This window comes from Colletotrichum karsti (assembly GCF_011947395.1).
Source record: "Colletotrichum karsti strain CkLH20 chromosome Unknown Scaffold33, whole genome shotgun sequence".
In the NCBI taxonomy this organism is placed as follows: Eukaryota; Fungi; Ascomycota; class Sordariomycetes; order Glomerellales; family Glomerellaceae; genus Colletotrichum; species Colletotrichum karsti.
The window spans coordinates 582926-598422 of record NW_024065933.1 but is presented as its reverse complement, the minus strand read 5'-3'; the positions used below and the strand labels follow the sequence as shown (position 1 = coordinate 598422).

The window sequence follows — 15497 nt, the reverse complement described above, 5'->3', positions numbered from 1 at the left end:
ACTACAACCGCGCGATGAACGTGGAGCACTCAAGAATTACTCCTGCGGGGACTAGCGGCCGGAGTTATGCAGCTTGAGCAGCTCATACATGTCGTTGTCGCCGCCAGCGTAGTTGTGGCCCGGCATGTTGAGCGAGCCATACTGTTGCTGCTGCTGCTGATAAGCCTGGTTGGCGTTGGCAGTGTTTCCGTACGCGTTGGATGCGCTGTTCCTAGTCGCGTATCCTCCCGAAGTGTTAGTGGGCGTCGAGGATGCGCCGCTGGACCCAAAGCCGTACCAGCTGTGCTGGTCTGGCGCAGCCGCCTGCTGCTGGCTCTGCGTCGAGTACGAGCCGTATGGCTGCGTCTGTTGCGGTTGCTGCTGCTGCGACTGTTGTTGTTGATATTTGTTCGACGACGAGCGAGCGTGATTGGCTGTCGCTGAAGCACGCATGTTAAACGACTGCAGAGAAGCAGTCTGTTGCTGAGTAGTCGTCGGTGTTTGCGAGTAGGACGATGCAGCGGGGGCAGTAGTGTTGCTGTATGACCCACTGCTGCGGGTTTGGTACTGTCCAGAACGGGAGTTTTTGGTTGGGGTATACGCGATGCTCGTGTTCTGCACTGGGGTTGTGGTCCTCTCATACGTGTCATCGTATGACGGATACGTGGAGGTGGTAGCTGATGTCGTTTGCGCTGTGTATGGCTCGTACGCAATCCTCGTGTCTGCCGCAGCATTGCTGCTGGTTGAGCCTGAGTACTTTGTGTTATACGTGTTGTAGTTTGACGTATTGCTCAACGAGTGACTGTCGTTGTACGTCGAAGTATCCATCGTTGCGGATGGTTGCACCGTGTGATGCGTGGGTGTGGCTCGCGGCTCGGTGTTCACTGGAGTTCGAGTTGACGCCCTTTGTCCAGCTCGGCTCTTAGCCCGAGCTGTTTGAACTGGCGCCTGGAAAGGAGAAACTTGAGCAGGTGTGACTGTCTGCGCTACTTGCGGTGTTGGAGACGGCCGGTGTTGCTGTTGCTGCTGAATGGCAGCTCGGGCGGCGGCCTGCTGCGTCGTGTCATATGAGGTTTGCTGCGAGGCAGCGGGGACCTGAACTGGTGTCTGCGTTGACGTCCGTGTGCGCGGCTGTCTCGTGGTCATAGTCGGCGACACGGTGTTGGTTGCCTTTGGTGGCGACATGGGCCAATTCTGGGCATAGCTCGGCAGGGGAACAGCGGTCTCGGTGTGAGATCTAGCTCCAGAGGGCAGGCTTCGTCGCGTAGAGGTTCGTGAAGCTTTCGGACTCTTAGTCGTCGGCTGCGTATAGCTCGCAGTCTCTGCCGCAACTGGCTGTGTGTATGAGTTCGTATCGACTGACGCCGGCTGGGTGTAGGTAGCCGTCTGCGTGAGCGAGGGCTGGGTGTATGTTGTAGTAGTTGCATGATGGTCCGTGAAGTTCACAGTGGCGGCAGGCTCCGAGTATGAGTTGACACCATGAGACATGCTGATGTCATTTGAGGCGTGGGTGTACGAGAGATCACTCGGGCCGGAGTTGAAGTAATCCTCGTTAGATGTACCGGCAGCAGGCGTGAGCATGTTGGCAACGGGCATATTTGACGTGTAGTCAATGGTCTCGATGTCATCAGGTTCTTCCTGCGGCTCCGGGGCGGGCTCTGGTTCGGGCTCGGATTCAGGCTCAGCTTCAGCTTCGGCTTCGGCGTCGTCATCACTAATGACTTGCGCCGCAGACAATCGGCTTGCTCTCTTGTTCGCTTCAGCCTTGACAAGGGGATATTGGCATTCGAGCTCCTCCTCCTCGCACGTTTCGCAGGCAGGCTTGCCGCGATCGCACTGCACGTTATTAGTATGGAACCTAGAGTCTGCTGAAAATTGACTGACCTTGAGCCTGTTGATTCTGCACCGAATGCAGCCGCCTCTGGATACAAGTCGGAGCGGAGTGCCCGGAGGAGCCGGGATGAGCTCTTCGTCGTCTTGCTTCGATGTTCCACCTCGCCTCTTCTTCTTCCCCTCCGACGGAGACTCAAATGCATCCGCAACGAGAGGAGTCTCTGTTTGAGACGGTGGCAGCTCCGGGGTTGACGACGCACTAGTCGACGACGAAGCTGCTGCTGCTGCATCCGCCGGGTGTACAATACGCAGTCTCTCAGCGCCATACTTGACAAGCATAGCTAGCGACTCCTTCTGAAGATCTGGAGACTGATTGGCAAAGATGCTGAACTGTTCGGTAGAGAGAGTTTCCGGGTCCACGCCACTGTCGCTCAAGAGTCTGATAGCCACCTCGCGTCGCCTAGATGCTTCTCCAGGTGGGACGTTCAGATTGACTTGCGAATGGATGCCACTCTGAACTGCGACATCCGCCTTGGTCGGCACGGTCGCCTGTTGGCTGCCCTCGCCTGCAACTGCGCCGTCAGCAGCCGCCTCGGCACCCGCTTCAGACTTCTTCTTCCGCCTCTTCTTTGGCTGCACGGGGGTGCCACCTTCATTGACCGCCGCCGACTTGCGTTTCCGCTTTGGCTCCTTCGGCGTGCCGTCCTCGTTGAGAGCCACAGACTTGCGCTTCCGCGTCGGCTCCTTCGGGGTTCCATCCTCGTTGAGCTCAACGACCTTCTTCTTCCTGGGTGTCTTCTTCTTGTCACCGGCGGGAATCAGCGGCGCTGGCGGCGGGGCAGGAGGGAGCGGCCGGAAATGCTCAATCATCTCGCCGACGGATTTGTGAAGCGGGGTGTGCTCGTATTTGACGTTGATCGTTCGCGAGTTCTTGACGAACGCAATGGTAAGGGTTCCGCGACAATCGAAAGCAGGCCGAGCTGGGAACGTTAGCAGAGTGCTTTGGAGACCTCCAGTACGGAGATGCCTTACCTGAGATGACGGGATCCAGCTCCTTCTGACTGTACTCTCCTATGAGTCCTTTAGAAGCAGTCTTTCCGTTCTGACGATTCCACATGGCGACCGAGTCCTTGCAGATGTATGTGAAAGCCCAGCCATGCTGGCCCCGCGACACCTCTCTGACCACCCACGAACTCTCGTCCACCGTCGACAAAAGCCCGACAATATGCCTCGCCACTGCCCTCTGCATGACCGGATCATCTTGGGGTTGTCTGATGATAACGTCGTATGCGCGCACGACTTTGACCGCCTGGCCGTCCATGATCTGGGAGCGGAAGCCGCCCAGGGCCGGGTCGATGTTTTCCGGTGCGTCGGCATCGTTTTCGGGGATCGCAAATTCGACGGTGTTTGGGACGTCGAGGCTCACGGAGACGTGTTCGCATCGCGTGGGCGTCTTCTTCAGCTCGAGGTCGCGGAGCAGCTGGGCGGGGATGTCTTCGGGTTTGGCGATGCTGAACCTGCTGCTCGGCGCGTCATCGTAGGACGAGGTCGCCAGGCCCAGCAAGGCCTCGGCCATGTTGGATTTCGGGAATGCGTTTCGCTTGTCTCGGTCGATCAGCGCGACGAGACTCGAGAGTCGCGTTTTCGCAGTCGGCGACTGCTGTTTCGTCACGGCGTACCGGTGGATGTCGATTGACGCTTTGATCGGCGTTGTTTGCGGGCGCGGGCTTCTCTCGTACAGTGGTTGGGGGCGCGAGAGCGCGGTTCCGCGTCTGTGATGAGAGGAGGTGTGTGAAGAGGAGAAAGGTGGAGGTCGGGGAGGGGTGCCCATAGCAGTGCCATTTTGACCTTCTCCAGCTGGAGCCTGTCCAGGTTCCGCGGTTGCGCTTGCCATCCTGCCAACCTTATTCGGCAGGTGCCGCCAAGAGGCCAAGAGCAACCACAATGAAGGTATTCCCGTGGTAGGCGCAATATCGTCGCGGAAGGTGTTTCTGCGTCGTAATTTGAAAAGAGGAAGGAGGTCGATTCTTTCTCTTTTTCCGTTTCTGTCGCGATAACTTAGTGATGTTTCACAAAGCTCAAGGAACAATAATACCCAGGTTCTGTTCAGACAGTAAGGTACGGTAAGCAAAGCTTCTTTTCGGTAAGCGCGATGTCGCCGCGGAAGGTGCCTCTGTGTAACAAAATGGAGAAGAAATTGCCGATTCTTCTTCTTCGTGTTCTTTTTTTCTGTCGCGACGACTGATGATTTTCGCAAAATTCGTGAAACAAAAATACCCAGGTTCTGTCCAGACAAAAAAAAAAAGTATGCGGCGCAAGGCCTCAAGACCGAAGAGAAACAATCGTCGAAGTTGTGTTGGTTGTAGCTATTCTTCGCCTCGAGTTTTGGTCGAAAAAAAGAAATAGAGTAGAACGTAAGGAATTGCTTGGAGAAAAACCTCAACTGGGCAGGAGACAAGAAGAAAGAAAAGATTGGCCAAAGTCAAGTCCAACCCCAAGGGCTCGAGGCCGTGATGGTTCTAAGCCTTACTTCACCCGACGGCATCAGGCCTCAGGTTTACCTTTGTGCACTGAGCCCCGCAATTTGAGACGGCAGGCGCTCCTTCATTCACGGTCAGCCTCTGCAGTTCGCTTTCAGAGTCGAAGAGACTATATGCTTCTCGAGTCCATCCAGTGATGCTGGCCAGGTGCCTATTCGGTTGAGTATTAAACATTTCTACCGAATGGACGGCATTTACAGCCGGGTATCTTAGCGCGGTACACTTGATTTGATCGACATATCACCCATGAGCACCACAACATTTCACATCGCCACGAGAGCAAAGGCATTCGAAAGACCAAGATGGATTTTCGTGTCTCATTATCTAAAACTACATAGAAGAGGCCGGTGCCAAATATGCACCGGTGATTAGTGCAGAGCTCGAACTCCGTCGGGTATCAACGTTGATGTACAAATTGGAATAAGCATGCTGCTTAGTAGTAAATCTTCTCGTCCCAGATGGGAGGTCTCGCGCCCTCGGCATCCCAAATCAGCTTGTTCTTCTCATCCAATGTGCAGCCCTCGTCGGTAATCGGAATGACCTTGCTCGTCTGCGCAATCTCAGACTTGGAAACACCAGCCCTGTCCTCGGGAATCCAAAGAAGAGGGGGCAGGCTGGCGACCGAAGGCGGGTAGTAAGCGTTGTCCTGGATGTTGCCGGGGTAGAGCTCCTCGACGGAAGTGTCATCCTGGGGCACGAGTTGGCGCAAGTGCATGTAGTCGGCGAAGATCCAGGGCTTGAGGAACCGCGTGATAATGTTCCCGCCTTGCCTCTCCACCATGTTCTCCTCACCACCTGGGGTGAAGTTCTTGACGTTCGCGATCTTCTTGAAGGGGTTGCTGGAAGTACCGTTCTTCTGATCTTCTTCCGAAACGCCCCGGCCAGAGTCCTTGCGGTCAATGTCCCCAGCGTTGGCAAGCAGCGACTCTTCCTCGACTTGGAGGGTGCGAGGAAGAGTGTACATCAGCGGGTCCAGAACGCTGTTAAGGGTGAGGTGGAAGAGAATGGAGAAAATGAAGAAGACGACCATGATGACAATGGGTCCAATGGCTTTCGACACAGCAAAGAGACCGATCATGCAGATCTCAGCCAGGTAAACGCCGGCGAACAACTGCTTCAAAGCGCGCGGGTAAATGAGACCTCTAGTGTCGATCTTGGAGTCGGTGACGAAAAGAACGTTGTAGCGATACGCAAGGTAGAACAGCCCCATACCAATGGTCGAGAAGAAGAGCATGAGAGGCGCGATGATGGCGTAGGTGATGCCTGTGAACAGATCAGCAAAGTGATTCACGTGAATGGCCGTGGGCGGTGAGACTTACTGATGATTGCGATCGTAGTGAAGACAGGCAGAACACTACCCCATGAGATGGCCGCCAGAGTAGACCATTTGTTGTAAAGAGCTCTCGGCGTGTTGGTAAGAAGCTTGAGAAGCACGACGAAAATGGCGAACCCGACAACTTGAGTCATGATGTTCACAGCCAGAGTGATACCCTGGACAATGAAGTAACTGATGTAGAAGCTAGAGGACTTGGGCAGGGCCTCTGACAATGTCGAGAAGATGGAGGCCGGGTTGTCGAGGAACTGCAGGACCGCAGCCAGGGCTGATTGCGAAATAGTGGTGATGAGGAACACTTGGATCAGCTGGAACCAGTAGTAGGCATTCTGGGTGAACAGCTCGACACGCGAGTTGGAAGGCTCCCCTGCCAACCTGGCGCATAGTCGCATGATGACTGGAACCAGCGACATCAAGATGGACAGAGCAACACCGGGGAGGAGACCTGAGACGACACCCAAAATGACGGGGGGGATCTTGCTGATCCACGCGAAAGGGGCGAGCTTCTCAAGTTCGGAAACCTGGGCGATGAATCCGACAGCCGTGACAGGAATAGCCCAGAAGATAATGAGCACCGCGATAAAGGCGACGACAGCATATCGGCGAATGACACGTTGCCACCAAGAAATCCTCAGAGACTTCCAAATGATCTCAGTAGGCTGAACTCCAATGTACTTGGGAGTCATCTGGAGAGCCTGGTGGTGAGTAGTGACCTGGTAAGCGGCTTGAGCGTCGGACTGGGTGAAGAACTCAACGAAGACGGCGGGGATCTTCTTGGTCTTTCCTGATCGGTAGTCGGCTTGTGCGGCTTCGACAGCAGGAATAAGACGTTGCAACTCAGATCGGCACCAGTTGAGCGTATCGACCTTCTTGCCAACCAGCCCGAGGGGACCAAGTCGGTGGGTAGGGCGCTTCTTCTCGGGGATCCAGCGGGTAGCAGCGTCAGCTGTCTCGGCGTCCTGTGCCGTCTCGTCGGCAGAGGCACCACCCTTCTTGATAGCTTTGAGACGTGCAGCGTTAGCCAGCTTGATGAGCTTGACTTGTGCTTTCTCGAGCTTCATGGCAACCTTGTCACGCTCCTCAACCAACTCTTCCAGCTTCTCGGTGTCGCCAGTGATCCAAATCCTCTTGACCGAGTCGGTGAAAAGGCTCCTGAACTTTGCTTCGTTCAAGTATTCTTCGGGGACCGAGGTGAAGAGAACAGTCCGGGACGAGATACGTTTGGCGTACGAGGGCGAAAGGAGGAAAGCCTGGCGCAAGTTGATGTAGAAGATGCACTCGCGCATGATGAGGTACATGACGAAGCCGTAGAAGATCCATCCGAGGAAAGCGTGCGCATACAGACGGTTGACATTGGGGCCGTTGATATCGATGTTGCCGTACGAAAGAATATCGAGCTGCGAAGCGGTACCGCCGCCAGTGGCGTTGATGGGAAACAGGATTGGCCAGGTCATGATCATGCCCACGAGGCAGATGGAAGCACATAAACGCAGGAATCGGAGGAACAGGTAGGCGTCGAGCGACTGGTGCTTGAGGGCGTAAACGTCGGGGATTTTCCAGAAATGCTTGATCCAATTGAAAAGACCCGTTGGAAGGCCAGGCGTTCGCTCGCTACGCATGTTAGACATGTATGATATGAACAGACGGTTATAGGTGAGTTGCTAACCTTTCACGCAGGCTACCTAGGTAGGTTCGTGGCGCGTAGAATCGGCGCTGGCTACGGCGCAAAATCAAGAAGATGACGAGGTAGACTCCGGCGATGGGGGCACAAACTGCCAGAGTCGAGACCATGCCAGAGATGGAACTGCCATCCGTGGAATTTCTAGCGCTGCCCTGGTCCGGGGTCGAGGCATTCGCGGCGGACGACATGGCGACGATGGGTCGGGCTTGGACGCCTCGAGATCAATACCGGTCGGATGTTGTCGTTGTTGTTCGTGGACGGAGGTGAAAAAGACGTCCAGAGACGATTGGAACGGTAGGGGGCCTCGGGGGGCCAAGTCGGGTATTAAACAGGGAAGAGGTCGCGTCGTGGAGAGACAGATGAAGGGACGTGAAAAAGAAGTGACAGGGTTCCGAATGGAGGGGGGGAGGAAGCGGGATGATATGTACGTCTCCCGCAGTCGTAAAGTTGGAAAACCGGGAGTTGGAGCCAAGATGAGATGGCACGATGCCCGATGGAGAAGACAGGACGATCAGTCGGACAAGCGACTGGGCAATCTGAAATGGCGGCCAGAGGTCTGTGGCGCCTGTTGGGTGGTGTGGTGCAGCGTGTGTGCAAGTGCAAGTGCGCTCCCGGGGTAGGCGATATCGTCCTAAGATGTCACGGTCCAGTATCCGTAGTGGTATGGTAGTGCGGATAAGGGGAAGGGCAAAATAAGGAAAGAAGAAACGGTGACGTGACGGAGGGAAATTGGGCGCGTCTCCCAATGTCTCAGTCCTCGTCGCTGGTGAAAGGAGGTGACGCCACGGAGCAGCGCTAGGAGATGCGTTAGTCTCCTTTTTGCTGTCTGCTAGGACGACGATCGAGTGTTATGGGGGAAACAATCAGGATGTTTGTTTCCGTTTCGAAGGCGATATCCGTCCAGGCGGTTTCGAAGAAAGGGAGGCTGGCGATGTGAAGAGAAGGAGAGGGGACGAGAGAAAAAAAAACACCAGACGAAGCCGTAGAAGGGATCGTCGATTTTCTCTGGAGAGTTCCGAGGGTCGTCAATTAAGTCGGTGGCAGGAGGTCCGTGAAGACTTGGATTTGATCAAGGTCAAGGAACAGAACCCTGCGAAAATATGGACCTCATGAGATGTCTATTCTTGAGACGAGGTTCTCTTTGGGCTGAAGAGGGGTCCTGTCCCTTATTCTTATTTCGAGGGTTCTCCAGAGGCCCAAAAGAGGCCAACGATGCTCTCCAATATGGAATCCCAGCTGGGCTCAGGCCTTGGCATGATTCTGTCACTCATGAACTGTCTACAGCTGACTCTGTGTGCCCCTCCTGGACTTAACCGACCTCACATGCCAGCAGCGGCAGCCAGCTCGACCAGGCTCTTGACGTACAGAAATGCGGTGGTGAAGCGCGCAGCTTATGACGCAGCTTTGCAGCGCCAATTCGACTCGACAATCGTCCAATGTGCAGGAAAAGTAGCAGGGCAGGTGCAGGCAGGAGCTCCCTTGCAACTTCCCGGTGTCGATGCGCCTGGAAACGGCAGTGCACTGGCCATCTGGTGGGTACCGATTTCATCGACGACAAATCCTGGCCAGTCGAGGTGTTGTGGGTCGGCTGAAAGCTGCATCTGCGTCTTTTCATTGGCTACCTTAGGTAATCTTTCTGCAGTTGGAAGCCGCCTTTTACCTTCACCACTGCAGTTTCCCACTGAGAGCCTGGCACTTTCTCTGCGGAGAGCACTGCCGGCTTGTGGGCGGTGCCTTTTTTTTTTTTTTTTTTTTTTTTTTTATTCTTTTCTGAATCTTCGCGCCTGCAAGTCGAGACCTTCGTCTTGGCGGCCTCCGTCTGTACCTCTCACCAATTCTGCCGTCTGTTCTACGCACCAACAATCACCATGTTCATCTAGTGTTCGAGACGACCGCCAACATGACAACAATTCATCCCACAGTCACCTGTCAATTTTCTGCCCTGATTCACGTCAAATCCTCCATCTCACCGGAAACACCGTGATCCACCCGGCTGTCGCCCGCCGCCAGAGTTACACTCGACCCCGGCAGACAAAATGCCAGGGCCGTATTTCCAGGTTTTCAACCACCCAAATTCTGGTCTCTTCGCCCTCCCGCTGCAGGGCTTGTCGCAGTTAAGCAGGGTCTCTGGGGGTCGTCCAATGGCTCCTCAGCCACGCCAATTCATCGGATGGCCCTCTTTTCGCTGTCATTGACGGCCGCCGACTGCTTTCCAAGTTACCGCCCGTCCTTCACCCGGGACGAAGCACCTTGGCTTTCATGCCCATCCCGGAGAGAGCGACAGCACCAACGGCAGCCACACGGCCGCGAAAAACGGGCGAGTGACATCAATCTGTCTTGGCCTCGGCCGAGGGAAGAAACGCATGAGAGACGAAATCCGCCCACTGACGCAACTAGGCCATGATTTCCAGTCAACCGTTGATAATCCTATGCACCTTCCACGCGGCTCTTGCGCATACCTGTTGAAAACGTCGACAAACTATCAAGAATGCCATGCACATTTGGCGACCCCAAGCGAACCGTTTCTCGGTTTTGGCACCGGCCGGCTGGGCAGCCCCATGCAAGCGTCATCGAAATGCCATATCAGCATCGATATCTATTCGCAGTGTTCACCATCACCCGGACTCGTCCTGGCCCGGCACTAGCACTCGTCGACAGATGCGCCGGCGTTCGTCTGGCATTGGCGCTATGGATTCGAGATGCATCTGTGCGACCACCGTGAAAAACCTCGCCGTCCATGGGCTCTGTTAATTTCCCGCTCTGGAACGCTTCGAATGTCGATTTCTCGCCCACCGTCGTCACAAAACTAGCGTCCATGGTTCCAAGTGCCAAACCGCTTCCGGCTACTTGGTCAAGCTTCATCGGCGCTACTCTTGGAGAAAATCTCAAATCCTCCACACTCTGGCATCCGGTCCCTTGCTACTATCGACAGACAGTTTCTCATCGGACCCCTGCTCAGCTGCCAAAGGAAATTGGACACAGAGAAACGCGGTGGACCACCCGACAAACCATTTGAGAAACGGCGGCGGAGAGCCACAGCCGACTGAGAAGAAGGAAACGCACGAGTCACAGCCACTCTCTGCGCGACAACGAACAACGGTAGCCGCCCGCTGCCCTGGCGATGTGGCCATCCGCCTGGTTACACTGTTTCGTCTTTTTTGTTTCCAGAATCTTGCGCCAACGGGCTGAGGGCGCGAGTGTTTGGAATGGAGTCGCGCTCAAACGGACAAACCACAGCAGCGCAATCTGGCAGAAACGCTAGCTGCCCTATCGGCGTAATCTGCAATCCTCAGCAGGCTCTGCTGCATCTCTCGCCATGCTTGCACAGCTGGACTCGCTGCAGGTCTCCCAGATTTGCCGTCGCGTGCGCTGTTTTGTGTGTCCTCGCCAGCTGAACGGCCGCATTTCGACCGGCCCAGGCCCCATCCCGCTCTCGACCCCCCTTCATCAAATATCCCGGCGAACCACGCCTCAACGCCGGACGTCTCCGTTACCAACCCTTGGCGGCCGTTCTAAACTCTATTTGAATGCTTCATTACAGTCTACCGGATAATTCAGCGCCGACGCTACCCTCATATCTCTGCCCATCCGAATGACTGACAGTCGACTGTCGCGGCAAGTTCCCATCTTGATGCCATCTTGATGGGTGCCACGTTGTTCGATTCGCAGTCATAACGGCCAGCGGATCCCGAGATCTGCGCCACGTTGAAATGCTCATCTATCACCAGTCGGACCGCTGGTCCTGAGAAGACACGTGCTGGCCGATTCGATCGCTTATCTGACCCTATTCAGATGGCGGGCACATGACCCTCAAATAGACAAGATGCATACCGCCAAGACCGCAAGTAATCAAAAGATGTTCGAAGTGGTGATCGACGTTTGATGTCCGTATTCGGCGCCACGAGGAGCGAGGCCGTTTTCCAGCGGCTCTGGGAGTTGACCTGCTGTACGGTCACGGTGGTATGGTCTTCAGCGAACATGCCGCGCTGGCTGTACTCGGTTGCACTATAATATCATTGCAGAGAGTGAGGAAGAATGGCTCAGCCAGGCGCATGATAAGCTGCCTACACGGATTTCAAACGCGTTTGTTGAGACGCCATCATTCTTCGCGTCATTGAGACGTCTGATGTGTCATATGACATCTCCTCGAACTGATCTATTCCGGGCTCGATCTCAAGAAACATGAAAAATGGTAAGCTTCTCAAGCTGACTTTTTGATCACGGTCCTGATTTGTTGGGCCTTCGATGGGGCCTAACTCTCAGGTGTTGGCAACATAGCTCAGTTTTGTGTGATGGACTACGAGCGCTGCAGACGTCAACGACTTTTTTGGGATTTCGCCTGGCTTCTGGGTTGAAGACTCGTTACAGTCCAATGTTTCCATTGCGCCAACAGCACCGACAGACGAAGACCATGACCAGCCGGCTGGTTCATTGGTAGAATCCCCAGGCGCCGACTCACAGGTGTCTCAAATGCTGACGAGGTGGCTAATCTGCAGCAATCCGCGGAGTCGACAACGCATGATAGGTACTCCAAGCTATTCTAGGCAAGGAAACGCGGGGTTCTTCTCTAAGGATTACGGTGCTGTCTGAGAATCCGCTTGGGCCGAGAAGGAAAGACTTTTGGACTCGAGAGGCCACCAAAGCAGCCAGGCGCAAAGTCCATCCAAGACACACAGGCTATGGAATTGCTCAAGACTGCCTCCTCGAAGTTCGGCTAGGTATTCATCAAACTTGGTCGAGGTCGGAAGCGAGAAATTCGCATTATTGCGGCCTGAATCAAGTGTGATAGACTATCTGTTGGAAAAGGATCTCGCACCTGCATTGCTAGGTGGATGAATGACTGACAAGGAGTGATTGCAGCCTGGAAGAATGTCACTTCAGCGGACAAAGGACAGGTTCTATTCTTCTGTTGTCAAGGCCGGATGCTTACGATTGAGGCATTGAGTCTTATGGTGTAGGATCCTGATGACCCAGCTTTGAGCATTGTCTTTCCTCCGCAGCCTTCGCATCAAACGTCGCTGTTACCATTGTTCCCAAATAAGAATTGCCGTTGAATGTGGCAGCGACGCATTGTCATGACTGAAAACATCGCAACATGGCTTTGTCTACATCGTTGCGCATCACAGCACCAACCTGAATCTTATCCCTTGCGACAACAACTGCCGTGATAAAGGCCGCTGTCTCAAGATGAGGTATGTTGTTCATATCAACCTCCTTCATCTGTGTCTACAGCAACTCTTCCATCGTTGTTGATTTTACTTAAGCACTTACAGCTTTCTTTGCCAATCATGGTCATGATGTCAAGTCAACTGTACGAGACCCGAGAACAACACTCGGGCTTCGTCGACAAGACACCGTACGCTCATGCTTACCAGTCTCGCTTTACAGAAGAAATCATCAGCGGCGGGGGCTACAGGACTAGAGGCGTAAACTACTTCGACCTCAAGCTTTTGGAGCATGTCAACTGCAGCTACCTCTCGACGGAGGGCGTCGCGCCCACGCTGCTGGCTCTCAAACAGCATGCCCAGTCTTTGGCCATCCTGATATCTCAGCTCACCCCGACGAGCCAGTACGCCGAAGTCGACAACTACAACAACACGAACGCCCGCATCAACAAGTCATTTAGAGAGAACGAGGCCTTTGACTGGCTCAACGACCTAAACAAACCCTACGAGAACGACGACGCATGGCACCAGAAGCCCATCTCAGACCTCATGAACAAAGTCAGAAACCAGTCTGACACCACAGGCACGGAACACCACTGCCCGCTCCAGACCTTCTCCCCCGACGAGCTCCGCGTGAAGCCGCGGCCCTACGCCTCGCACGCCGCCCTCGCCATGCACGCCAACGAGTGCCTCGAGATGCTGGACCACGAGTACGGCGCCACGGGCGGCCTCATGTCCCTCCTGCCCACGGACGCCGAGGCCGACGCCCCCGACATGGTGGCCGTCCGCAACTCCCTCCTCGGCCAGTGGCTCCTCTTCGCGCAGCACCTCGTCGCCCGCATGCACGACCTCGAGCTCGGCTACGCCAACGCCCTCGATGTCACCGCCGGCGAGGCCGCCGTCCCCATGCAGATGCTCTCCCGCGCCGGGCCCGACGGCCTCTCCGCCGGCCGCGAGCTCGCCTACCCGCAGGACAAGTGGGTCCTCGCCAACGCCGGCGACGACGTCTTCGAGCACCTCCACCGCTGCCTCGACCGCCAGGAGGCCCAGATCGAGCTCAAGCAGGAGATCTGGGCCGCCAACGGGACCTACGGCGAGAGGCTGTGGAATGAGACCCGCGGGGGCGACCTCTACGCGCGCGGGCTCGTCTTCTACGACGTCAAGACCCGGTTCTACCGCCTGCAGGGCAAGGGGCGGTCGACCATCTTCATGCTGCCGGCGCACGGGGAGCACCCGGCGGTCGCGCAGACGCGGCGGCTGGAGGCGGCGCCGACGGTGGTGTCGGTGGTGACGCCGACGTGGCCGGCGCGGGTGTCGGAGTGGGAGGGCAAGTACAAGGCGAGGCTGGACGAGGCGACGCGGACGGAGATCCGGCACCACGAGGCGGCGGCGCTGAACCACCGGATGCGGGAGCACAACGAGACGCTGGCGTCGGAGCTGGAGCGGGCGCGGTTCATGAACCGCAAGTTCGAGGAGTACTACACGGCGTCGGAGGCGCGGGACGGGGCGGCGCGGCTGGAGAGGAGGGCCGCGGAGCTGGAGGCGGAGCTGCAGGAGAAGGGGAGGGAGGTGGAGAGGTTGAGGGGGATGAAGGCGCGGCTGGAGCAAGTCCGGCCCGGGCTGGGGGATAGCTTTAGGAGGTTTCTGTTTGAGGAGGCGGATGATGATGACGATGAGGATGAGCAGATGGAGACGGGTCCGGAGGGGGTTGAGACGAGGCCTATCACGATTGTCAGTTAGTTAGGTGGTGCGCTGCTGGGATGTCTTGGTCGGGTGACGGTGTTGTTGCTCGTGGTGGTAGAGACGATGTCTTGTTTGTGGTGGCGTTGATTCTTGTCTTTCGGGTGTTGGTTGTCAGGGTGGCACGCCGTCGGGTATCGTCACTCGCACAGAGAGAGAGAGACGAGGTCTGATGGCGCGTCACACATCTGGTTGGTGTTTCCTCGTAGCCGCTTTGGTGTAGCTTGTCAATTGGACCAGTTTGATCTGACAACGTCTGACAGCGGCGTACTCGGGAGACCCTTGGCGAACTTGTCAAGTCCAACAAGGCCGATCCTCGCTTCGCTTGTCCCTCGCGTTCAACTTGTGATCCCCTTCTCTCTATCTCTCTCGAGTCCTGTGTTGCCAGTGTCCTCTTTACCCTCGCTCTCTCTTGTGCCGTTGAAACCGCCGCACCCACTTGGGCTGTTATCGGTTTCTTGGAGTCCCACCGAAATTCCAAGATCGCAAAACCGGGGCCACGCGATTAAGAGGGGGAACAAAGGGAGCAGCGTCAGGGATGCGGTCGAGTCTAACACGGTCCGGGACTGGCGCGCATCGGTCAGCAAGGGTCCGGGTAGCCGAGGGACCCCGCCCCGGCGACGGTTGCCCCGGCGACGGGGGCTGTTCTTGTCACCGGCCGCCCGCCAAACAATAAGCCCAGCAGCGAAACGCCACGGGCTTTCTCTCATGATGTGATATGAGAGCCAATCAGTGTGTGAGAATGCATAGTCCAGCTGCAGTACACCTGCGGCGCGCAGACGGGGTTTGTTTCCAAACTGCTTCAATTGTTCTAGCCCTTTTTTCCTCAGCGGTGATCCCAAGTCTACCTGCTGCATAGAAGTTGCGCGGCCTTGAACGATTCAACGGAGAAGCGGCAGACCAAGCCAATCTCTGATTAGCCTTCTGCAGCTGCATCTCGCCCAGGTTTCTTTACTTTTTCCCTCGTCAGACCGGGTTGCCCCCCTGTTCGCGGCGAGACCATTCGATTTGTTGACATTCGCTCGAGTGCTACGATACTGGACCCGCGCGCGCCGATTCTCCCACGCATCCCAACCCCTCGATTTGCTGCACCGTCATCACAGATTGATGATCTGTCGCTACCCTTCACCTTCACACCAGTCCGGGGTCCATTTTCTCCATACCAGCAGCTCTGGCCTCCTCTTTCCCGCATTGCTGCGTGCCCCGTGCTTCCTTCTCTTTACCCT

General features: G+C 55.9%; 3 protein-coding genes across 3 annotated transcripts; 1 reads left to right on the top strand and 2 right to left on the bottom strand.

Annotated features, from left to right (window-relative positions):
• Window positions 1-51: 51 nt before the first annotated feature.
• CkaCkLH20_09415 (C6 finger domain-containing protein) lies at window positions 52-3553 on the bottom strand (the record flags this gene model as incomplete). Its single annotated transcript, XM_038892130.1, has 3 exons — window positions 52-1815; window positions 1864-2792; window positions 2845-3553. The coding sequence occupies 3 exons, from the start codon at window positions 3551-3553 to the stop codon at window positions 52-54; spliced, it is 3402 nt and encodes a 1133-aa protein (XP_038742713.1).
• Window positions 3554-4785: 1232 nt separating this feature from the next.
• Window positions 4786-7554, bottom strand: CkaCkLH20_09414 (duf221 domain-containing protein; the record flags this gene model as incomplete). Its single annotated transcript, XM_038892129.1, has 3 exons — window positions 4786-5615; window positions 5672-7296; window positions 7352-7554. The coding sequence occupies 3 exons, from the start codon at window positions 7552-7554 to the stop codon at window positions 4786-4788; spliced, it is 2658 nt and encodes an 885-aa protein (XP_038742712.1).
• A 5100-nt stretch (window positions 7555-12654) lies between these two features.
• On the top strand, window positions 12655-14271 carry CkaCkLH20_09413 (uncharacterized protein; the record flags this gene model as incomplete). Its single annotated transcript, XM_038892128.1, has 1 exon — window positions 12655-14271. One exon carries the CDS (start codon window positions 12655-12657, stop codon window positions 14269-14271), a length of 1617 nt encoding a protein of 538 aa, XP_038742711.1.
• Window positions 14272-15497: the final 1226 nt, after the last annotated feature.